This window comes from Calliopsis andreniformis, chromosome 7 (assembly GCF_051401765.1).
Source record: "Calliopsis andreniformis isolate RMS-2024a chromosome 7, iyCalAndr_principal, whole genome shotgun sequence".
NCBI lineage: Eukaryota > Metazoa > Arthropoda > Insecta > Hymenoptera > Andrenidae > Calliopsis > Calliopsis andreniformis.
The window spans coordinates 2,254,046-2,280,528 of NC_135068.1; the positions used below are offsets into that span (position 1 = coordinate 2,254,046).

Below are 26,483 nucleotides of genomic sequence, written 5' to 3' on the forward strand. Positions count from 1 at the left end.
CTATGGCAAAGAATGAGAACCTCAAGGAACGGAAGACGACGTTAAAACATTTAACATTGTTTTATAAGAGAACGGTTGAGTTGCGACCTACAGTTTTCGTTTAACAAATCTAGTCTCCATGGTGAGCAGAATGCGATTCAAGCATAAAAAATTTGACCTTGAACTTCAAGGTCAAGATCAATTTTGCAGAAATTTCTTTTAACAAAAGAATGTGTAGAATTATCTGCTAAAACCATGATACTAAATTTTGTTACACCCTGTACATGTAACACTGTAGAGTTCCAGGAGTATGTAGTCCTGCTCTCGGATCAAGGGTGTTTTTAAACATATTATTTTCTTTAAGAATTCAAACCATTTTAGGGGTTGAGAATAAAAAGATTCGTCAACAAATTTTGCGTTACCCATAGTTAGGAACCACTGTAGTACTTACAAATACTTGGAGAATAAACAAAAACAAAAAAGAAAAATAGAAAGAGGGAAAACAAACAGTGATTATAAACCAGTTTAGAGGATTAGAATTATTTCCTGTTTGGAGTCATTTATAGATCTGGAGTTAGAACTAAAGAAAAATACAGAAATTTTTGTGTGCAGCAGCTTCGAGACACATAGTAGTTATAAGCTTCAGGCAGTTTTCCCAACAAAAACTATACACAATTTAATTTAATTTTAATAAAATAATCATTGAATTTAAAACTAATTTATTTATTGGGTCGGCTTAGTTGTTGGGTATTTGGAGCGTATAGTTCGATGAATCGGCTGAAAAGTTTAATAATGTGATAAAACGTGTTCTGTATCTTTTGATTAAAGTCAGCGTATACTTCGACTGAAGGTAGACTAAAATGAGTTCTTTAGATACACTCGTTAAAATTATGTTTTCAATTTATTCATGGCTTGTGGGACGCATGAAAGGTTCTTAATAAACACGATTGTAAACGTTCCATGCTGTATTAAAATTAGTTTTCTCACAATTATTCACGTAGTCAATCAATATAAAGTATAATACCATTAATAAACAATCGTAATAAAATCAAGTTTGTGTGCATACTTGTAAACAGTATTGTGAAATTGCAGAATTCGTCCTTTTTGAAACCGTTGAACATTCGATACGAAATATATATCGATTTTTTGCTTGTTTAAATACGCTTGCGTATTCCCAAAGGATTATACTCAAATCCCTAATACCCTGTGTAAAAATGTATCATGCACGTCTCATATTCAATCAAATTTCCAGATTTAATTACCTTAAACTGATTAGATCTGGCAGTTTGTATGTTTTATTTATTTCTAATATATCTATTGCGTATCTTAAAAACTAAATTAGTAAATTAATTATATGATCCATGGTGAAAGAATTACAAAATCTAATGTATAATTTTCAGTAAAGTAAAAAAACTATTTATTCGCAGTACTACTGATCGAATGCATATTAACTCTTGTTAATTAAGTATTGTCATTTATATGAAAAATCATTTATTTTGTAACTCAGTTTGTAAAATTTCTAAAATAATTACGAAACTGATCATTAAAATTTATTGTTTGAATAGATGTAACATCTAAATTGACATATACATGCAAGTTTTACAAAATAAAACGAAAACAAATATTTGGTTCAACATTGGTATTTGTCAAAATGTATTATCTATGTAGTAGCCCAAAGAAGTCGTTGCCAAATCCAACGTGGAACTCTGCATGGTCCTAGACTAGCCATTGCACTTATTATGTGACGTAACCAATTCCAAATACCCCATGGCGCATGTCCTCCATTTACATAAAGTACATATGTAAACCCATCTTTGCATTTGCCTCGAATTGAATAATAATATGGTAAAAAACTATGTAATCGAAAATGACATCTCTGGTAAAACAAGATAGCTGGTGCATTGCTAGACAATACGTGTAGGAAGACTGCTTTTACGGAAGAACGTTCTGGAGCAGTAACATGTGCTAATAATTGTTCTAACAATAACGAGGCAATTCCATTTCTTCTATATGCACGACGTACCCCTAAACTAAGAATATAGCCCACTAAACAATCTTTTCCTAAACTTGAACACAAAATACCACGATCCTCTGTGTTCAATTTGGCATAAGGCTTTATTTCTGCGACAATAAGCCCGATTATTACTCCACCATATACAGCAGCCAGTGCATAAAACCGTGAGGAACTTGTTATATCTTCATACCACGAGTACGGGTAATCTACGACAAAATAAATTAACATTTATATTAAAGTCATTTACATAATTGATATAGATTTATTCGGCTAAATTTTATTAATACATCGTCATAATAATATATAACAGTTTGACAAGAAAAATGAATACTATACAGTAAAAATGAAATAAGTATGTAATCAATCCTTTCAATTTAATAATAAACGTGATTCCTCTTACTAGCATTTTTTATTTATTCAAGGCCTTGGGTTCTTAATAAATCAAGGATCTGGCACATGAATAAGAGTAGTCTATACTAGACAGTAATAAGTGAAAAAAATACCAATTTCTGTATTTTTCATTACAAGCTACCCTTCTAGATTCCTTGTATTTTTACAATGAAAACGATATCAGATACAATTTGACAAATCTAGTTTTATCGGACATCTTTGTCGATTATTGTTAATTTCTGAAAATTTATCAATTGTTTTACGTGTACATTCTTAAGCTGGTCCCACAAACAGTGGTCCTGCATGCATTTAGACAGTTCGGTGTAGTCGTTGAGCTGTGAGTACCGTTGTATCCGAGTTCTGTGCGAACCATTGTGATTCAAGGATCCTTTACAAACGGTTACGGTTATCTACTGGTGTAAAATCAGTTAAGTGCTTTAGATTTAAGGCAATTGCATAGCTTCTGGACTTATTTTTGACACAAAGTCAATTTCTTGGACATGCAACACACGATATTGTTTAATCATATATTTTGATGTGCATAACACGGTACCTTTCCTTCTTAGGTGACGTGCGACACACGGTATCTTTAAAGTTGCTACTAACATGCCTGAATCATACGATCCAGAAGCCCAACTTTTGTTTTAATTTTGTTATGCAGGTGTTTCTGAATAAAGATTTCGTGTTTGAGATTTCATTTGTTAGTTACAAGCATCGAAAAATCTGGTTGAAATCACCAGAATTTCTGGTAATTTCCACCAGAAATCAGTTTTGGTAATTTCCACCAGATTTTTAGACGCTTACAACTAACAAACGAAGCCTTAAAGATAAAATCGTTATTCTTGATTTTTTTCTTATTTCAGTGTTTAGAATCACCTCATAAAGTTATGCCGTACTGTTCAGAAGCACCACCCAGTATATGGATTCCTTAATAGTCGAAAGCTAAAATAAGAAGCAACTTTCTTTTTATTTGGTTTATAATAAGGATTGAAAGAAACTGTTTATCAATGTGTTCTGCTCTTTCTGTCCCACCGTCTTATACTTAAAACAGAAATTTTCGTTATTTATACCCGTGAAAGCCGCGAGTATCATTCTAGTAGATAATATTCGAGATATGTGTGGGACTGGCCATTTAGAAAGCTTTGTTACTCATGCTCGTACTAGCCCATCTTCCGTTCGTTGTGGGTAATTTATCACAAGTCGAAGAAAAGTTTTAGAGCAACAACAAAATTTTCCGCAACAACAGTAATTTTCTTGTGGCATCCCCTTCGCACCAATATCAACTCGTGTTCTCCAAACTGTCACGAATTTGCCGCGGATTCACTACTGTTGGAGTCTCTCGTTATCATACAGTGAACACACTCGTAGACTGAGAAAGAGCGACGCTGGTTGTTACAGAGGCAAATTGGAAATCCTTACCATTATTTGTATGTGTTCACGAACAGTCAATTGTCTACGCGAAACGAGATAATGACGCTGTTAACTTTGACGTGCAGATATAAATTAAAGAAATAAAATAAAGCATGGAACTATCCAAAGAACAAGTTTCGTACGAGGAGAGACGTATGAATATGAGGTTATCTGAATTCAAGCAAGAGCGAGTAGTGTGGGAAATTCGATTCATTTTCTTTTTATTAAGCTTGTGAAACCCTTAGGCATTTATTTAGCTACAAGTTAACAAATAACCAGAATATTATAAACGAGTATATGACATATCATTGGACATACAGGATGGGCTAGAAATCATAGTACAACCAGGCAGGGGTGATTCTACGTTAAAAAAGAAGGAAAACTTTTGATATAACATTTTTTCATCCAGGGCTCTGTTTTTGAGAAAATCGAATTTAAAGTTGTTCAATCTTCTAAACAATTTAGTACAATTTACTTATCGTGCATTTTACTACTACGGTTGTCTCTGCCTGAGACAGAGTTTGCATTAGAAAAGTGTCCACACAGTTCGGTTTACGTTAGAAGTCATAGGTTATCAGACTGCGTACTAGTTCATTTCATCTCATTTATCTTCGTTTTATTAAATCATCACCAAGTTATGGCAAGATATTCCAATCGGGAGTATGTTGATATGTTACTTGCTTTGGGAGCTTGTGATGGCAACGCCATTGCTGCAAGTAGACTCTAGGCTCAACAATTCCCTAATCGTCGACATCCCGACCGCAGAGTTACATAAAAAGTGACGACGACGTTACAACAATTTTGAAGACAGAGTTTTCCAGGATATACACGATACTTCCACAATTATTAATGTTAGCAGAGGAACCATTCGTCGTATTCTGTACAATAACCATATACATCCATATTTCGTTTCTCGTATTGAAAATCTCCTACAATGTGATTATGTACCACGAATGAACTTTTGTCAATGGTTATTTGAATACTATGCTGTAGATCAGCTATCCCTGTCCTGTATTTTATTGACCGATGAATCCAAATTTGCACGAGATGGAATCTTGAATGTACATAATACTCGTTGATGGGCAAACACATATCTTCGTGTTTATCGCGAAATCTACATTCGAACAAAGTGGAGTGTAAGCGTTTGCGCTAGACTACTTGGTAATCAAATCATAGAATCCTATTTTCTTCCAGATAATTTAAGTGGTAATAGGTTGTTGAAGGATGTAGCCTTAACTACTAAAAGGAGATTACTCGAAGGAAGACAAACATTTTTTTAATCAAAATTATTCGTGTTAGATCGGCTACGGCGGTGAGGTACGTTGGCCAACTAGATCTCTGGACCTCATGCCTCTAGATTTTTATTTAAGAGTGCATATCAAAGAACAAGTTTATGAAGACGATATTACAAACATTACACATTTGAAACAGAAGATTATTGAAGAATTCAGAAGAATTAAAGAGCAGTAATAGCTATCGCTCTATTCAGATATTACTAATTCGTCGAGCAAACTTATGTATGCAGTAAAGAAGAAGACATTTTCAACAATATTTGTAACAGTATACTATATTGTAGTATTGTAATAATAATTAGTAATAAAAAATAAAAAATAAGTAATCAGTAGAAACACTTTGTATTGGTTTAACCACACAATCATCAATATTTGTAAACACTATTTCGGACAGAAACAACCGCAGTAGTAGAAACACAAGCAAATTGTACTAAATCGTTTACAACGTTGAACAAACTTTACAGTCGAATTTCTCGAAAACGGAGCTGCGGATGAGAAAATACTATACCAAAATTTGTTCTTCTTTTTTCACGTAAAATCACCTTTATCACCTGTCTGGTTGTCCTACGATTTCCGGTCCACCCTTTATAGTTCGTATTCTTTTACAAAAAACGAGATGCAACAACACGCTCTAATATTTGACTTCGCTATAAATATGTCGATGTTCATCAATAGTTGAAATCCTAATTTTAGAAGCGATTTTATTAGTTTTTGCCTTTGTAAGTTGTATAGTTAACAGTATCAATTTATTTAATACTTCTCAGCTCGTCATCGATTATACTTGAGCATAATCGTAATCGGAAATATTCGCGACGTGTGTGGGACCAACTTTACAGATGAAGTATCTGCTAAAGAGTAGAACACCTGTGAGAATATAGAAGTGAAACAATTGATAATAAATAAGTAATTGACAACAATCGACAAATCTAACCTGTAAAACTAGATTTGTCAAACTGTATGACATAAATTTATCAATAATACATGAAACTATAAGAGTAATATTGATGACCTCTTAAAAATTTTGGTTTAAGTTGAAGTTGTCATAGGATCAACTTGGAAGAACTTATGCCTTACGCTTACGGTATAACAAGGAACAAGTGTTATATATAATATACTCTCCAACAATGAAAATTTCAATCATCATTTTTAGACAAACTCAATTAATATCCAACTCGATCTTCATCTAATCAAATTACTAATAACAGTATTCAATATGAATTCCTTTTTCTAAATTACGATTGAAATTGAAACAAAGCGTATGATTTACTGTTAAATGTTTACTGTTAAATTTTATTCGATTCGCATCATGTTTGGATTTGCTTTTACTAGAAACACTTTAGCCATTTATTAGTACAATTTTCATTATTGGACAGTACATAGTAACGTTTAGGGTACATGATCAAGTATCGAATTTCTATACTGATTTTACTATAATATGTATGCTTGTCCGTTCTCAAAGTCTGGTACAACTTGAATTTCATATTCCACGTTTACATTAAACATGTAATCAATAAAAAACATTATTTTATGGTGTATAGTATAGTTTATGGATAATAAAAATGCAGAAGCTTTTGATTGATAACATAGAGATAATTAAATAATATAACAACAATGAAGGACTAGTTCATTTTTACGTCAAAAATATATTCAGACACCCTATAAACATAAAATTAAAAAGAAAATAGAAACTTTTTGTAGAAATTTATTATTTGGTTGCATGTTCCTTGTGTTTAATGAATTTTAGACAGTTTGGAACGTTAAAAACGATTTTTTTTTTAATGTCTTACGCTGGGTTTTTATTCCTCTGTTAGACGATTTTATCAATTTTCTTTAGCGTTTATCGATGTTTTTCACTAATTCTAGAGTCCAGCTGATTACTTTGAAATAGTTATACGCCTGAAAAAGATTGCTACTTTAGTTTTGTAACATAAATTAGTAACATGCAAATATTCTTGCAAAATTAAATTGCATTTTTCGTTAATTTATCTTCTAGTACTCAAATAATAAACCAACAGAGTTTTCATTATGTAGGTATTTACATGTAATTATGCAAAAGTGTATGACATACAATATTGCAGTTTAGTCTATAGATACCAAAAATAAAAAACTGTTGATTTATTACATGGTCAAAATAAAGTTCGTTAATCTATTATGTACTGACCATCAGAAGATAAACCATAGAAAAATGCATTTTGATTTTGCAAAAATAGTCGAGTACATTACAAATTTATGTTATGAAATTAATGTAAAAATTCTTTTATAAAGGTGCCAGCGTTCCCATGTATTCAGAATTGACCAGAGTGTCTGACCAGAGTCACGAGTGACATCCGCCAATTTGCTAAGCTGGCGACCAGTGAGGATATGCAGCTTGATAAACCGTGACATCATGATCACGTGACTGGCAGGACTGGTCGTGACCAAAGAGTGGATAGAGTGGAAGGTATGCGTATATACAATTAATAGTGCCCCTGGTGAGTCAGATTGGAAGCTTTAAACAGCCATTTCGAGTATGTAGTATGCAGTCACACTTGATGTGATTTCTATGATATACGATAATAGGTCATTTTGTTTGATTTTGTTGTGCGTCGGCGTTATTCAGAGCATCACAGAGCGTCATCTTTGCGTTTTGAGCTTCAAACGAGTCTACTCTGAAATTCTTTTTGGATCTTCATAAGCAACTGCCGTAGACATTACATCTTTCTGAGCGTGTTGTGGATTTGCAGTGACCGTACAAGTAAACAGGTATTCCTCGGACAGTATATTGTTATGCACAAGACGGTACATACAGTATGTCCCACGAAATCCTGGACAGTCGATTATTTGCTAACCTATTAAAGATACGAAAAAAGTTTTTATATGAAATTGAATGACAAAAGGGGACTGATTTATTGGCCGTAACAATTTTTTTTTATCATTATTGTTTACAGAGATATGAAAGTTAAGTTTGGTTTTTTAAATGGGATTATATATATTTTTTTTGATCAATAGATAGTACGTTTCAAGACGAATTCAGCAAACATTAATGTATACACCTTTTTTCAAATAGTTTTTAAGATATTACGCGTAAAAGTTTACTGATTTTCGGTACAAGAAAATCTGCGAGACCAGGAAGCACAGTAGGGAGTCTCGACTCTCGACCACACTTAAGATGCTACGGGTTAAACCGTGCCTCTTGAAACTGATACGAAGAGACTGTGGTAGGAACGGCAGGCCTAAATCTTGTACCGAAAATCAGTAAACTTTTACGCGTAATATCTTAAAAACTATTTGAAAAAAGGTGTATACATTAATGTTTGCTGAATTCGTCTTGAAACGTACTATCTATTGATCAAAAAATATATATATAATCCCATTTAAAAAACCAAACTTAACTTTCATATCTCTGTAAACAGTAATGATAAAAAAAATTGTTACGGCCAATAAATCAGCCCCCTCTTGCCATTCAATTTCATATGAAAATTTTTTTCGTATCTTTAATAGGTTACCAAATAATCGATTGTCCAGGATTTCGTGGAACATACTGTATGTGTTTGTATGTACGGTAAAATTACCGATTCGGTCACTTTTTGAAATTCGGTTTTGTCAATAACCAGAATAGCATCCGTATTCGTAACGTCTTAAAGTGATTTGATAATAAAACCGGTAAAAAACTTGATAATAAATCCGTGTCTGGTAGTGGGATCAATTAGTCAATTCATTTTTCTATTCATTTATTGTATTTATTGGAAGGTGCAACCAGTCCATGCGAAATGAAGAAAATAAATACAGACTTACAAATAACTCTCGTGAAACAAAGGCAGATCTATAATACATAAGACTAAATACGTATAAAGATACAAATTTAAAAAAATCCGCATGTAGGAAAATACATCAACATAATTATACGAATGTTGCTGTATTATCGATTCGGTAAAATGATCAAATCGATTAAAAACCACATCGTCTAAACTAGCTCTAACTCGTTTTTTAACGTTAGTGGTATACTTTCCAAAACATTGAATAGACATCGTTCCAAGAATCTTAAATAAACTTCTCCATTAATTGTAACATCAAAGAAGTATGGCCTAATTATCTAACAATTATGAATTCCACATCATACTATTATGGATTCTCTCTATCGAACATTACTTTCAAGTATCCAGAATAGATTGCTTGTCAACCACATCCTTGAACTTTGATTGGATACCATTCTGTTCGTATAAAAAACACATTTGTACATTTTAGTCGTTGTACAACATCAGAAGAATCGCGCTACCATTCGTACGAACTGGAGACGCTAGCAATAGTAAACGCATTGAAATACCTTTAAACAAATAAATTTAAATATATATAATGAAATAAATTTAAACCGTGACAGGGTGCTTACATGTGAACGTCTTATTAAACACGCCAAACAAGATGAGAGATGCAATAAAAAACGGTATACAAACGTAGACTTTAAGGAAGGAGATTCTGTTTTTGTAAAACCATCCGATACACGGCGAGCAAAAACGGATTTAAAATATCCAGAACTATTTACTATAGGAAAGGTGTTACCAAATGATCGTTATCAAGTTATAGGTATGAGTGGCAAGCTGCAGGTTGTACCTATGAACCGTTCGAGACTTTGGAAGAGTGACTTGTCAGAAGATACGAATAGCGACAGCGAAAATGAAAATATGGATGAACTGTGTTAGTAACACTGTGTTAGTAACTGTGTTTGTAACACTTGCAATGTAACAATTTAAAAGAGGCAAATACGATTTATTAAAAGGCAGTTATGTTATAAATCTCTGTCTTATGATTATTTTATGAATGAAGTTGAAGGCAGGTAGTCTGACGCTATTTCGCTTTCGACGGATTTCTTACAAGATTGGTGTTAGGAAATTGAGGTAAGCAAATGGCTAATACAGATCATGTGCTTTTTGTCAGCGCGCTTTCGCCATCGGCAGTCAAGTAGGGTACCTCTGGGGATACCATAAAAACACAAAGGGACGATACTGACGAAGGCGTTCTCACAGCTAACGGACGGTCAAAAGACCATTCTTGTACTGACTTTCGTCGTGTAAAGCATAGTCTTGAAAACGCCTAGTGTCTTTATTCGAAGACATTCCCTGATTTCGTCTTACATTGGAGAATGAAAGAGGGGAAGTTATGCAATCATAGAGTGTCTGTCGCGTGGTTGTACTAAACATGAAAGTCTTCGAATAAGAATACGAGTAACAAGTGTAAAAGGTACTGCGAGTATCGAGTACAAAAGGTACGGTGAGTATTTAATGTAAGAAAAGTAGAGTGGGTACTATGAATTGCATTGGGCAGTATGTAGCAACAGAAAAGTACAGTGAGTACTACGCTGTGATAGTTACGATGTCCTTGAATGTTTGTAATTTTATGATTCTTTTAACTAGGTGGTCTTAGTCAGGAATGGCCGAGTGGTTTGTTACTATTTAATGTCAAGTATGGCTGTTATATGAAAGGATGCTTCCCGAGAGCGTGAAGCATGTCAGGTTGGTCCTGTTAGCGTCAACAGATTTTAAAAAAAGGTTTATGACTGGAGTCGAGGATGAACGGTTCCGTGCCGTCTTGTCTCCGAGGATTGGGACTTATGCTATGGGCCCTTGAACGAGGGTGCGTGAGACTAAACAGTTCCGATGCCAGGCGATGATTGATGACCACGTTAAGTCTTCCAGCTATCGGATGTTGAAGAATTGAATGTTTATGTGAAGAGATAGTGAGTTTGGGACTAGCAAGCGGCCCGACGCCGCGTTGTTAAAGAACAGGGACTTTGCTCCTGGAGGCTCTGGCCATGGAGTGAGGAGAGTCTTTTGAGTCTCTGGCAAAAGGACCGTATTAAGGGACACGGCACTTAGTCCAGAACCACCATAGAAATCGTTCTTGGTAATTTTTCCTAACAAATAAGTAGTAGTGTTTTGAAAATGTTTTGATATCAGCTACAAGAGTATCTAGTAGACAATATACGATCTACTTTAAAAAATTATACTTGTCCGTGTCAAGGGTTTACAAGATCAGCACAAGCTCGAATATCAATTATCCCAATATGTCCCTCTTAATACCATACAACATTTATCTGAAACATTTTTCCCTGTCGTGCATAGTTTTCGAAATATCTCTGTTTCCAGATAAAACGAACACACTGTAGATATTCAATATCATAAATTACTAGGTTATAGTAAAACTAGGTGGTTGACATTTAGGCCAGCATTAAAAGGAATTTTAAAATTATTTTATGCTCTTATATTATACTTCATGGGTCAAAAGGAGTATTCTACAGTTGTAAAAGAGTTTTTTAACAATCCCTTTTCTGAACCATCATAATTTTTCGTTCACAATCAAGCTTCAATATTTCATAAATATATTCACAATTACATTTTCATGATAAATGAGTTGAATTATTTACAAATTTCATTTATAATCAAGTCTCTTAAAAACATTCTAAAAATCGTAGAGTTCCGTTTATGTCTTCTAAGCTCAAATGCACCTACGGAAAGAATATTTTTATTAATTAATAATATTTAGAGCACTAAAAAAACACAACTTAAAGTCGAAACACTTGAAGCTTGTATTTACACAAAATTTAATTACGAAATGAATTATTTAGAACTTCATGAGATTTTAAAAGATAACGACGAACTTTAAAGACAGACACATTTTTCAGAAAATTATTGTTAAAAGTATTCCTTTTAAAATTTTACTAAAGAGACACATCTACAGTTACGAAATCTCACTTATACCATTAAAATAATTCAAATTAGATCTGTTTTCATTATTTATTACCTAGAATCTGTCTAACGTAATTCAAACCTAGCCCGACACAAAGTACTCGAATTAAACAGTTTGCAATCTATAAAAATATACAGGTTGCAGCACGGTCACAGCAAAATCCACGATGTGGTACGGTCACGATACAGTCACGGTACGGCTATGTGTGAATTCTCTTTTAGTCTTTTGTTCGATTGTAACTTGTAAGAATCGAAAAAGATTTCGCGTCAACCTCGTTATTTCATTCACTTTAACAGATCTCAGTTTTGTACTGTTTATTCCTTTATTCTGTATTATATTACTCAATTTTAGTGTAAGTTAGTATAAGTAATAACAGTATAAGTAATAACAGTTAATGTAGTTGCACAATAACTACATATACAATCGTGTATGTTCCTCAAGGAGCTACATACATTTAAACGGGCAAAAGAAAGCATCATTTTCAAGAATTGCTTTTGGTATAAATAACAGTTTTATTAAAAAATTCTTGCATATATTTGAAAAGGCTTCACTTATGGAAAAAAAAAATTAGAAAAACGTTTCGTAATTTATTTGTTGTTGCCACTTGTGCCATTGTTTACAAGTTTTTCGTAAACAATGTCCACGATGTTAAAAACATCTTGTTGCATTTATCTGGAAAGAAGTACATGTTCCTCCGAAGCAAAAAAATAAAGCTAGTAGTTTTTAGGATCGATTTCTTGGATTTTGATTTTTGAAAAAGTTATAAGTGTTTGAATTTTCAAGTATTATTTTAACAAGTGCAAAATTGCAACACAATCGATTGAACTGTGCAAGAAAACGTAATTTCAAGACAAACACGTTAAAAATTGTATGTGTAGATTAAACATGGGAAACATATCTTTTTAAACTTATATAAAAGCGTCAATGCATGGCACGTATGAAATACCTTGCATCACAGACTAAATCGTCTGTGAATTTTTAACCAAACCTTTTTTTAATGAAAACAAATCAGTCGCAGGATTTTACTAATTTCTACCGACAATTATCGGTGTCGTTACGTATCGACGCTTATAGCTTGCACTATCGATGGTAATCTGTTAAACAGCGCTATCGAGACTTGTCGATAATTTAGTGGTATCGATAAATTCATTAGAGTTCTTAAGAATCACTAGCATTTTAAGGTATCAATGATCATTGCATTATTGAACCTTTGTTTTGAGGTGTATGCAACGATCTTTTTGCTGCATGAAAATAGGTTTAGTTGCGCTTTCATAATCTAGAAGGGAATTTAAGTTTCTCCTTATGGAACTGCAGTGGTAATATCCAAGACTATGCAGTTGCACGCTCAGTAATTGTAATTTCATCTACTTTTTCTTAGCAAATATGTAAAAACGCTCGTACCAATAAATATACATTTTTCAAATACAAGTTTTGAGTATTGGGAATACTCCCTAATACAAATTACTATTACACAACAATCAACTCGTGCAACTCCCAAGCAGATACATGTATAATTCGTTTTCACAGTTTCACACGTAATGGTTTATAATAACCGTGACATACATAACTAAAATAACCCTTCAGAATATGACTAACACGTTCTACGAAAACTGTCGTTAGCCTTGTTACGAGCCGAGGGCTAGATAGTCTTACCGAGGGTCAGGGTTTTTTGGAATATTGTTATTTTTTCGTGGACGAACCAACGGGTAACTTTGCACTCGTTGGGAGCGACCTCACGGATGTGGACGAACCAGTGCGCAAAGGCCAACTCCGGGAGCCACCTTAGGTTTTGGGTAGGTTTTCGTGGATGAACCGACACTCAACTTGGCGAGTATCGGGAGCCACTAGGATGGAATAAAGACTGTGGACGAACCAGCGAGTAACTTTGCACTCGCCAGGAGCCACGGGACTTGAACGAACCAGTGCGCAATGGCCAACACCGGGAGCCACTTGTAGGTTAGGAAATAGATCTTCGCAAGGATTGCGAAGATGTTAATATAGCCTCGTAACTTTCAAATTTATAATATATCTCGACCGGTAAAGATATAATATTTGTGGGATCGTTACGCGTTCGCTTCTTATTGTATTTAGGAAAGGTTTTGATTGAACTAAGTCCAATTTAACTAACCTTATAAAAATGTATATTATTACGAGTTTAAGTTGACTCAAAGAAATACAAGTGTTTATGAATTTAACGTGTCGCGGAACTAAGTCCTCTCTCTCTAGATTACGCACAGAGGTATGCGGGGGACGCGTTGATAAGACTACGTTACAGTGAATTTACTTTACGTACTGTACTCTATGATTTTGCTTGAAGGAGAACTAACGCTCGATCTTACTTCCAGTCTAAGCCGCGTACTAAACTCGAACTAGATTGCGAATGAGCCCGCTAGACCGAGTTTCTTGGCCTTTTTATAGTCAAAAATCTATGGGAAAAATGGTGGGGACTCGGCTGCATCGCAGAGTTTCCGAGAAAAGTTGAAAGATATTAGTTTCAAAGAAATCTATTAATTGGGTGCAACGGAAATGCCTATCGGCCCTTACATGGTGACTTCCAGGCAAAGTCAAAGGTCAACGGAAGTAGCTTCGAATCGAGCCCTTTCATAGTTACTTTACGTAACTCGTCTGGACTCGTAACAGCCTATACCGACGGTCTTTGGGAGCCTCAGAACACTATCGATGATTATCATTAAGTTCGCGAGAGTTATAACAACAAATACCGATATGTTCGTGTAGTAGAATTGTATTTATCTATAATTGTCAATAGAGCTCGCTATCGACACCGACAATGGTCGATAAAAATTAGCAGAATCCGGCTACAACTGAATGATGTTTGACTGCTTCGCTATAGATGGCTGTAATTTTATTCATTGTAGGAATTTTCAAATCAAAATTTCTGAGCATGTAACTAAAATATAGTACTATCGAATACCGATATTTTTGAAAACTTGATTTTTTAACTCACCTAGGTGCACGTAGCCCACTGAAGTTAATTGTAAGATAAATGTAAGTGCTTAATGTAGTGATGGGATCGATACCGATACTATTGATGACATTCAAGCAATTCGATACTAAAGTACTCATTGGGAAGTATCGATAAGTATTGAAACAAAATGTACTTGGTATCAATGTTCGATATCGATGCTTCTTCGTCTGATACCAAATCAATGTATTGAATCAAAATTTGTTTGATACTTCACGAATGTATCGACATCTACTTGATACCATACCCAACGAAATAATTGACATCTCTTAAATACTACACTCATTGATTAAATAAGTGAATGATCAAAAATTAAACATACATATATACTCATTTGATGCTTCACCGAGATATTTTAATACAAGAAATTATGTTTTATTAACTATGCAAAATAAATGTAAATATGATTAACATGGAAAACATTTATATTACTGTTGTATGCGGTTATGTGCATTATGTTTGACAATCTTTCATCTTTATTTATAAATCTATGAATATTTACAATCTTGGTCTCGGTATATGTATGTACGCATTCATCAATTTTAAATAATTAATTAATAAAATAACGTTCTGCTCACGACCACACTTCAAAATGATGCAATATCAATAATAATGCATCATAATATTTATAACAATAAACAGATCAACTTTGATATTACTTATAATTGCCTTTTATAGCATTAAAGTATGAAACAGGTATCAATATTTTCGTGGAAGTATCAAACTGGTATCGATACTTGTATCGGTTCCAACACTACTAATGAGCAAACAATGCTCCTTCACTTCATGCACAGTATGCAATTAGTCAGACCGTAGAATGACAGAAAACAAGAAAAAATATTTTTAAAAAATGATAAAATTATCTAATAGAAAAATAAGAAACAGCGTGTATCATTAACAAAAAGTAATTCTTAACATTCCAAACTGCCTAAAGCTCGTTAATAAACAAGAGAAGCATCCAAACAAACAATAAACTTATGTATAATATAAATCTTATGTGTATAAGGTGTCAGAGTATTTCTATGACATAAAAGAGAACTAATTTTTCATTCATGTTATATCGTTTAATAATTTGTATTTTATCAATGAAAAGTGTTTGCATTTTTATTATCCACAAAGTACACTGTGCAACACAAACTAATGTTCTTTCTTTTACTGTATGCTTACTGTAAATGCAGATCATTATAATCAAATTATACAAGTGACTCACTTTTCTTGTCGAACTTTAAGATGATCAACTCCTGGAACATGAACTTTACCCTACTTGAGGAACTTCAATACACACATCCGAGTAAAATTTAACTGAGTGAAGGTGCATATACAATTATATAATGAAATTTCGGTGATTATGCAGAACCAGGGCCACCTGACCGATTTCGATGACTATATTTTGGCATATATGTTGCCAAAACCAACATTTCTAACAACTTTTTTCCATACTTATAACCAACGCTTAGTTTTAGCTTCCGAGGTATCAGCAAAAATACGTTTAATGCTATGTCTTGTACTTTAAAGGTTTCACTTTTAAAGACGGGTAATAAATAAGTCCGATGTCGAATCGAAACCTAAACTGTAGGAAAATTCGTGTGCACAGAAGAGAAAAATAGTTCAGAGAGAATCTAAGCTAAATGAAACTGCCCATGAATGGGGCCCTCGTGCTCATGTTTTGGCCTCTGTAGCAACTACCACGTTGCAGTTTCCTTAGCAAGAATCTAAACACTGCAGCATAACTTCGTGTCTGTGCACATAACCTACCGAGAAATCTTCACTGGTACATTTGTGGTCGACTTTGCTTTGTATATACAGTGTCCCGGAAGTAAAGGTACAAGCAGAAAGGGGGCGACTCTACTAGAAAAATAACAGGGACAGTTAATAGACTGTTTCAATGTTTGTCACACCGATTATTGCTATTCAAACAATTCTGACCACATCCCCCTTCAATCTCTCTCTCTATTATTTAATAGCTCCCGTGTAAGAAAGAGATAGAGAGTATCAATACGACCAGATTCGTCTGAGCTGGCTATACTCTTTGTTTCAAAACATAAAGCCAACATAAAGGCATTATTACTGCAAAACGAAAGCAGATTAGACACTATTTTATGGAATATTTTATGATTCGATTGGGGTATTGTACCATCCCTCAAAATATTGAAACGTCTATATCTTACACCCTGCATATAGACATAGTGTTACAACCACGATGTTTAGCTGACGGCGCTGTTTTAGACTCTACTGATTACAGAATTACCTTGTATAAGAAATATTTTTACTGATATCTCAAAAACTAAAGCCGAGGGGCTTAAAATGACTCAGGACGTTCATCTTGACAACATTTCAAAACCATCGAAATCAATGGCGTATAGTCCTATTCTGAACAATTACCAAAATCTCTCCTAAATTTTTCATTATTCACCAAGATATTTATGAAACATTTATTTATTAATCCTTTATGGTCCAAAATCTTTTACATTGATACCATTAAAAATGGTTTATTTTTTAAACAAAATCCACAAATATTTTATGGATTTGATAGAAGTTCCAAACTCAAAGAAAATAATAAGAAAAACAAAAGTACAGTAGACTCCCGTATCGGAACTAATTGGGAGACAAAAGTGGCCGAATAATAGATCATTTTCATTTGTATTAAACTTCACTTATTTAAATAGAATTGAATAAAATCAATAACTTATTTCAATGTTTTCGGATTATATTTTCTTAGTTGCTAAATTACATAGGCGTGTAAATTTTAATATTAGGTTCCTGTTTCCGAATGCCTGATATTGTAGATTCTCTTACACTATGTATTCTTATAAATTTCATTGCACTTTCACCACCATCGAGGTATTTAATTATTTTAGATTTTTGCTTCAACAATTAGAACTAACCATTTCGGTTACTCTGTTAGTTTCATACTGAATTATCATGATTAGGATTTCTTCGGCCGAACATAGGAAAATATGTATTACATTGTATATAAACATCGCTACGAAACGCTGTTTAGACAACAGAACGTTCGGATAATAGGGGTTCAGATACGGGAGTCTCTACTACTAACAGATTGTACTAGACGTCCTGCTACAGTCTATGTATAGGACTGTTTTAATTGATACTAAGAAATATGCATTAGCACGAGATATTCCACAAAATGTCATCATGTAATTTCTAGATTCATCCCAAAAAATTTCATACAACTCTTTGAGGATTACATCGAAGAATCCCCTTGTAATTGTAAGTTGGAAAGTGAAAATATTTGGGCAAGAGAAAAGATCACGCATGGCTTGTGCCACTTGCACGCGACTTGGAAAACCTTTCAGTTTCAAGAGCGAGAGAGTAAGGTTCACTTTACATTCGCCTTCTCTTTCGACTTTCCGAAACTGTCGAAGCGTTCCGAAGCGCCGAACTCGCGTACGCGCAGCTAATTCGCTAGTTTGTGTAATGAAGAAATTTTGAGAAATGCACGTCACCAAATAGAGTATTACAGATTCCCATTCCACAGTGGCAGCCCTCCTAATTAGGCGCCGCTTCGTTCACACAAGTCCAACTAAATTTGTCACGTATTTTACTTTACTTTATCGTTACCCAACAAAAAGGAATACTCAGGCATGGGTTTACGCGAAACGATTGTTCGTTCTAACATGAGTTCATTTTGAGCTGGAAAAACGTGTATTCGAAAAAAAAGTTCAATGCAGCGCAATCTGATCATAATTTCGTTCAAAACTCTAAAACCAGAATACTAAAATAAAAATCTAAGACCAGGAGAAAACCCAATTGCTCCTAACAGCTATCAACCGATCATACTCTGACCAATACAGTGTAAGTTAGTGGAAAAGATAATCCCAACAAAAACATTGTTAGTATAAAAATATGCACCAAATACGTTCGTAAACATCCCGGTTATTCTGATCTTACAAAGTAGCGAATAGTGTGGTGCGCTATTGAAAAAGCTTGCGAAATAAGTATCACGTTTGGAGTCATATACAAATTGAAAAATTAAACCTACAATATACTTGACGGGCACTGTTTCATCAAAATCATAATTCATAATAGCTTAATTAATAATAAGCAAGTGTTTGTACAAGTTTCCCGTTTTTGTCGCTCTCTCGCCTGATTGCGAGAGCTAGGTATTCTACCTTCGGTTGCTGACAGGTGTATGAGAGATAGATTTTGGTTCCTTGACCAGGTTAAAGAGTTGGAACTTACTGTGAATTTTACCACTTTTTATTCAAGCACTGATTAGCTCTGGTACTGTCGCAATCTGTATCGCAAGACGGGCTATGCTTAAGCGCGTCAAGCTGATCGGCTTCTTCGGTGATCAGTAGGTCTGGGAGGCAAAACGGTGGAGACTTAAGACGACACGTTTTGCCAAGGTTTATGGAATTCACCAACTTGGCATAAAGTCATCCGGCTTAGTACGACTGTGCATCAGAGCACATTTAACTAACGGGAGCTATTAATATCCTTTCCCCTTAGAAAACGGACATTTCGAGCGTGAGTTGTAACGGGAGTACTAGAGTTTCATCTTTTACATATTTTTTCGCGTGTACAAAATTTAATTACAATCGTTTCTTAGGTTACTAGTTCGTGGTTACATACAGGGTGTAACAAAAATGTCGCAGTTCCTTAAAAGGGGTGATTCAGGGGGTTATTTGAAACAACTTTTTCCTTAGCGAAAATGTAAGATGAGGCTTCATTAACGAGTTATTAATGAAAAACACCGGCCAATGAGAGCACGAGTTTGCCATCCGAGCGACTGCGGTAGCGTTGGGTACGCGCTGGGCGCTACGGTTGTACTCCGAACAAGAAAGTCGGCATGCGTCGAAGGAAATAGCATTAGTATGAAAATATTTGCATAACGTATAAACGAAAAAGCAATGCAACAAAAGAAATGAACGGAGACTTGGAGAATTAACGTTGAAGATAGAAACGTTGAAAGTAGTCTGCGTTAGATTTAAAAAATAATAATCATTAATGAATTAAATGCAATTCATCTGTAGTTTGTAAATCTGTGTCACTGGGTCACTGTACCGATACTGGTCATCGACCGTCGAAATGGTTTATGGTAGGGTAGAATTTTTCCAAAGAAGCTCCTTGTACCCCCCACGTAGTTTAAGCACCTCAGACCTTCCTTGTTCGGACACTCCGAGATCATGTCTCCTTCGAAACCAAAGCAATAAAGCCATAAATTACCTAAACGCGTGCCCTAGCGTAAACCATTTTGACGGTCGATGACCAGGATCGGTACAGTGACCCAGTGACACAGGTTTACAAACTACAAGTGAAGTTTGTCCTCTTCTTCCTTTATTTTTCGTTGTATTGCTTTTTCGTTTATAAGTTATGCGAATAAGAAATTTACATATTCGTGTTTTTACGTTGCACGTAGTTTTCCTCGATTTTAAGTAATTATTCACTTCGAGTGATAAACAAAAAAAGGACTCGGTGTTATTTATTATGTCGCTTTCAGTTTTCATACTAATGCTATTTTCTTCGATGTATGACGACTTTCTTGTTCGGAGTACAACCGTAGCATCTAGCGCGCGTACCCAACGCTACCGCAGTCGCTCGGGCGGCAAACTCGCGCTCTCATTGGCCGGTGTTTTTCGTAAATAACTCGTTAACGAAGCCTCATCTTACATTTTCGCTAAGGAAAAAGTTGTTTCAAATCACCCCCTGAATCACCCCTTTTAAGGAACTGCGACATTTTTGTTACACCCTGTATATGTTATCTCTGCGTTTCACTTTCATTATTACGTACATGATAGCAGCAACAGTAACTATTACAATACAACCTCCCGTATCTGAACTTCTACTTTCCGAATACTTTAATTCTACTATTCGGATGTTCCATTATTCTGTAGGAATATGTACAAACTGTATAAGTATGTATGTATAATTTCCTACGTTTGACTGAATGTATTCTATTTTATTTCTACTTCTATTTTCTGGGATTTGTATTATGTCGCATGCATGCATTTAACTGGATGCGATGTCTACTCAAATAGATTGGGTATTCGCAAGATATTCTGTTATACAATTTTTCGGTATGTCTATTAACAGTTCTAACCATACTTTGAGTTCACAATCTATGTTTTCTGTGATTTTATATATCGGTAACGAATCGCGAAGGTATGAGATGCTATGTTCTTACAATTCCCTAGATCCTTCGTGTCTGCTATTATATATTTATTTGCATTTGTATTAACAATTATGATAGATGATTTTGTAGCTACTGACGCATAGCTATTGTTCCTAACATGTGTTGAGATTAATTTTACTTCTAGGATTTTGAACGTTTGGTTCGTAATATGTAAGTGGAATGCTAATTACAATTTTTTATCCATCTATATATGCGGATACGGTTGATATTTTTTCTAAAAGTATTACGTCATGCGGTTTTAATACTATTGGAAATTTCAGTCCATCAGGGAGACGCGGAGTGGTATTTCATAAAAGGTTTACTAATTAATTCGGAGATAAAAATTACTATTAAATCACGTTTAGTATCAATGGTAAAAATATCGTTCCTTTGTTTTTTAATGGAACGGTTCATACTAGTTCGTATTTTGCCAACCGTGTTCGAACAGTACCCGTACCGTGAAGGTTAGGTTTTTTTGGCAAACCATATTTACATTTTCGCTGGAGACTTCTTGAAATCGACCGAAGGGGACCCTTTTTTATGACTTCGAATACGCGGGCGAAACGCCGCACAGTAAGGGGCCCCACATCCGAAATACAACTCCTAAGGATAAAAATAGCAATAGGTCCTTTAGTAATGAAAATTCTAATTTCTATGTTTCTTATTAGATCTTCACAAAAATGTCAAATGTTTTTCTGATGAAAGTGATTCAAACATGATATAATTCTTATTTTTTTTTTTCGGATCCTACTAATTCGAAAATACTGAAGAATAGAATTCAGATAGGCTTGGTCGTCAGTGAAATCATGGTCGCGGCACAGTCATGGCAAGATCATGTCACGGTATAGTCGCGATATGATCATGGTACGGTCACAATAGGACTGTGTGCTAATAGATCTTAAGTCAGTGTGAAGTTCAAATGAAATTATTGATAAAGATTGAGAGACTGATGGGGTTTACGATGTGTACGTGACTTATTCGCTATTTTTCAGTATAACAATTTCGTCTCTGCACAATTATTGCAGTTGTTCAGTATTTAACGTCGTAAACAGGAAAAATTCTAAATCCCGAACAGGACACGGAACCCTTGGCTTTTTTCTGGCACTCAATAGCAATTGACGTGACGTAAACCCCCTGAGTAGTTGCACGTGGAAATCTTAGCGACTTTTGGAGGCCTAGAGTAAGTCCCAGGTCATGTGTTTTAGTTTTGCATTCCCCTACCGCTCTATGTACTGAGGAGTGGGCGGTGTATAGGTCGTTTTGACATTGGTCCTCTGTTTTCCCTTCCACTTAAGTTCGCTATTAAGAAGGGGAAACAGAGTTTTCGTGGAAAGGAGTAGACAGGAAGAAAGGGAGAATTAACACGAACGGTAGACGAGGCATTTTCTTTCGGACTTTTATCCTTTGGCTCTTGCCCGCTCTTTGTACGACCACAAACCATTGTATAAGTACTATTTCCTTATATATCTTTAAGTGTTTGTTATTGCTTTTGTTCATAATAAATTATGTATAAAATCAAGTGTGTTTGAACCAGTGTCTCTATTAACACTACACTCAAAACAGTTATTGTTGATTGGATATGCTTCTGCATATTGGTAAATTGGAAATTCGTAAATTTTATATTTAAATGTTTCTTATAAATTATGCAAATAATTTGGTATACTATTTGGTATCTGTAGTTGTTTTTCTATCGCAATTTTACTTGCTTTTCGTCTTTGATTTAAATTTATTACGTTAAAATTAATTTTTTCTGCGTCTTCGGGATCCATTGTGCCAAAAAAAGTTTTTACTAGGGTGCCTATTCTATTTATTAAGCCTCTGATCTTGTCTTTCCTCGTTGATGTCTGTGGGAGAATTTTGATAGCCCCTGATTGTTCCTGACTTTGGTGACCTGCCCATTGGAAGGGGCGCGTGTCTTTCAATGGGTGATCGGGTCATTAGGGCACCGAGGTGGGAGCCTGGGTTGAGTGATGCAATAAGAGAGGAACACGACTAAGAAAGTTGGGAGAGGTCAGAATGCGAAGATGAACTATTTTGTAATAAGTCGTCAAGGCGGTCGGACCTCTCGTGTACTTTAAGTAAGAGAAAAACTCATTCCTAGATATTTCCATTATATTTTACATTATTTTCAATTTTTATCATTCGTTTTGTTATAACACTGAAGTGATTGTAACACGTAATGTTTATTTGTTGAATGTATCGGCTACTTTGGTCATACCTGGTTTCCAGCTATTTGGTGTCTATCTGTATGACTATTTTCCAGGAATCTGTAATAAGGTTTAAATCTCTTATGTGGTCATAGTAGATTTCTGGTATGTTTGTCTGATGTCTGATTTTTATCTCTGGATCCTCGCCAGTAGGCGTTGCCTCATTAAGTCCCCATGACGTGAGGAGCTTAAAATGAGTTTTGCTGCATTTCCAAATTGTCACCTATAAAGGGAGTTGTTCTCTCGCGGACTGGTTTTTCGTTAAACGTTTTCTTGAGAAATAGTTATGTATGTTCGAACTCAGAATGATGTGTTATGTGTGTAAGGTGAGTAGTTACGTCTTTATTATATTACACTGTTCGACAAATTTTGACTTTTTTTCGATTTTGTAAACGTGAATAAACATTTCTTATAGATTTCAACGTGCTGATTACGAATCTGTAAACCGTTTTTTTCCAGAACGTACAGTTTTTGAAAAAATCAATTTTGAAAAAAATGACAAATTTTCAACTTTGGGATTTTTTTGTGCTTTTGCCGTAGTAGTTATTTAGTTGCTCTTTGCACGCAATGATTCTGTGGACTCTCCCGAATAAAAGGATATAAATAGTTATTAGATTATAAACATTGAAATAGGTTTAAATAACAATTAAAGTGAAAAGGACACCCAAAACGCACCCATTTTTGCTGATATTTTTCACTTTATTTCAAAAAATAAGGGTCTAGGAGAAAATTTGACTATAGCACGCGATAGAGCAAACCTTTCTATTAAGGAAAGCATCAGGTGAATGTCCAAAATTATTTTTGTTTTCAATATAGAAATAAAATAGTTTGGCGAAACGCGCGACGGAGACAGTGGTACTCAATGACGTCAATGCGTATAGGGACCGCTGAACGGCAGGCGGTAGGCGAAGCGTCCACCGGCGCGCGCCGCCATCATTGAGTACCACTGTCGCCGCCGCGCGTTTCGCCAAATTATTTTATTTCTATATTGAAAACAAAAATAATTTTGAACATTCGCTTGATGCTTTCCTTAGTAGAAAGGTTTGCTCTATCGCGTGGTATAGTCAAATTTTCTCTTAGACCCTTACTTTTTGAAATAAGGTGAAAAATATCAGCAAAAATGGGTGCGTTTTGGGTGTCCTTTTCACTTTAATTGTTATTTAAACCTATTTCGATGTTTATAATCTAATAACTATTTATATTATTTTATTCGGGAGAGTCCACAGAATCATTTCGTGCAAAGATCAATTAAATAACTACTACGGCAAAAGCACAAAAAAATCCCAAAGTTGAAAATTTGTCATTTTTTTCAAAATTGATTTTTTCAAAAACTGTACGTTCTGGAAAAAAACGGTTTGCAGATTCGTAATCAGCACGTCGAAATCTATAAGAAATGTTTATTCACGCTTACAAAATCAGACCCGTGTTGAACAGTGTTATTTGCCGTGTTTTTATGTTTTATTAATTTTTGTATTCCCAGTGTTACCTATGGTTGTAGTTTCCTTATTTATCTTAACTGAGTTAGTTCTTTCCTGTTCTATGCACTTTTAATTATTTAGAACATTATCTTATTATTATTTTTTGATTTTGTTATTTTTATATTTATCCTTGTATGTTACTTCTTTGATGTAGTTCGGTATTAATTTAATACATGCGTTTTGTTTTGTTTGTTTCAGGATGGGGAGAAGTGGGAATGACCGTCTAGAAAGAACGAAAAACAATTTTTCCTACTATAATATATCTAAAGTAATAACAAGATATTTTTATCATTTTTTAAAATAAATTGCATATTAGTTAGTTAGTATTAACTGTTTCCAGCTCATTTTCCTTTATTCGACCATTTCCTATTTCCTGCACCCTAGTTTTAAGATAGGTTTCAGTTAGTTTCCGCTTTTCCCCTTTAATTCTTATTATACAGTATGTCCCACGAAATCCTGGACAGTCGATTATTTGCTAACCTATTAAAGATACGAAAAAAGTTTTTATATGAAATTGAATGGCAAGAGGGGGCTGATTTATTGGCCGTAACAATTTTTTTTTATCATTATTGTTTACAGAGATATGAAAGTTAAGTTTGGTTTTTTAAATGGGATTATATATATTTTTTTTGATCAATAGATAGTACGTTTCAAGACGAATTCAGCAAACATTAATGTATACACCTTTTTTCAAATAGTTTTTAAGATATTACGCGTAAAAGTTTACTGATTTTCGGTGGAAGATTTAGGCCTGCCGTTCCTACCACAGTCTCTTCGTATCAGTTTCAAGATGCACGGTTTAACCCGTAGCATCTTAAGTGTGGTCGAGAGTCGAGACTCCCTACTGTGCTTCCTGGTCTCGCAGATTTTCTTCCACCGAAAATCAGTAAACTTTTACGCGTAATATCTTAGGAAGTTCGTGTAAATTCATATTTTTTTTTTTCGTTCTTTTGTTATAATTGTCTTTACATATATAAATATTATTTTCAAATTATTCGATGTGAAATAGTTAACCAATTAAGCAATTAAATCCATAGTGTGTGTATGTGTGAGTTCGTGTCTAATTCTTTCTTCTATACAGGGTTACCAGCAATAACAAATTTAAAAGTGAGGCGTTAAAATTATCTTAAGGAGATTTTAAAAGGAAGAAGAAATTCTATTGGTGAGTTTTTGAAATTAATACTGTTTCCTTCTTTCGTTCTAAAAATTTAAAGATCAATCATTTAGCAACAAGTGGTAATAATTTCAGATAGTCTAAAGACTGTGGGAATCCCCCTAGTCTGAATTATTCCACAATAAAAGAGGGAATGAATGTCTACTTGCACGTACCAATATAGATATTTTTGTTCTTACATATACAGGGTGTTAAAAAAAAAACCATTCAATATTTATATGGTATATAGGATACATTGTACTGAGTAAAAAAGCTTTAGTAAACATAGGTTGAAAGGTCAACCGTTTATATATATATAGTATTATCTATCTACACATTTTTATATACTTTCTTATTGGAACATTATGTTATTCGACCTTTAACTAAATATAGCAATAAATTCAACTTACATATTTTATATTCTTTTCTCTTAATTTCTTTCGGCCTTTATTCTATTCAGATTTGGAATACGTTTTGTCAAGGACTGTAGCACCACCGATCCCTTTAACTACTCGAAATAACTTTTCAAATTTTATTTACTTCTAAATTTAAATCCTTCTCATGCTCTCTTCCGTGCATTAGGAATAAAAAATATTAAAAATATTAGCGTTCGGGCGTCTCAACCCGCTCGGCGCTTAACAGTGTCCATATACAGTCGATGCAGAAAGTATTCGTACAGCGACCAATTTCAAATAAAACATTGTATACTTATGTCAGCAATCAA

At 34.3% G+C, this 26,483-nt stretch overlaps 1 protein-coding gene across 1 annotated transcript in view; it reads right to left on the reverse strand.

Annotated features, from left to right (window-relative positions):
• Nucleotides 1-1,512: 1,512 nt before the first annotated feature.
• The window catches only part of Naa60 (N-alpha-acetyltransferase 60), a 79,834-nt gene continuing 54,863 nt past the window's right edge, over nucleotides 1,513-26,483 (reverse strand). Inside the window, exon 2 of the mRNA XM_076382210.1 lies at nucleotides 1,513-2,199. Within this exon, the coding sequence (XP_076238325.1) occupies nucleotides 1,640-2,199 (560 nt within the window). The 3' untranslated portion in view covers nucleotides 1,513-1,639. The remainder of the gene's footprint in view (nucleotides 2,200-26,483) is intronic.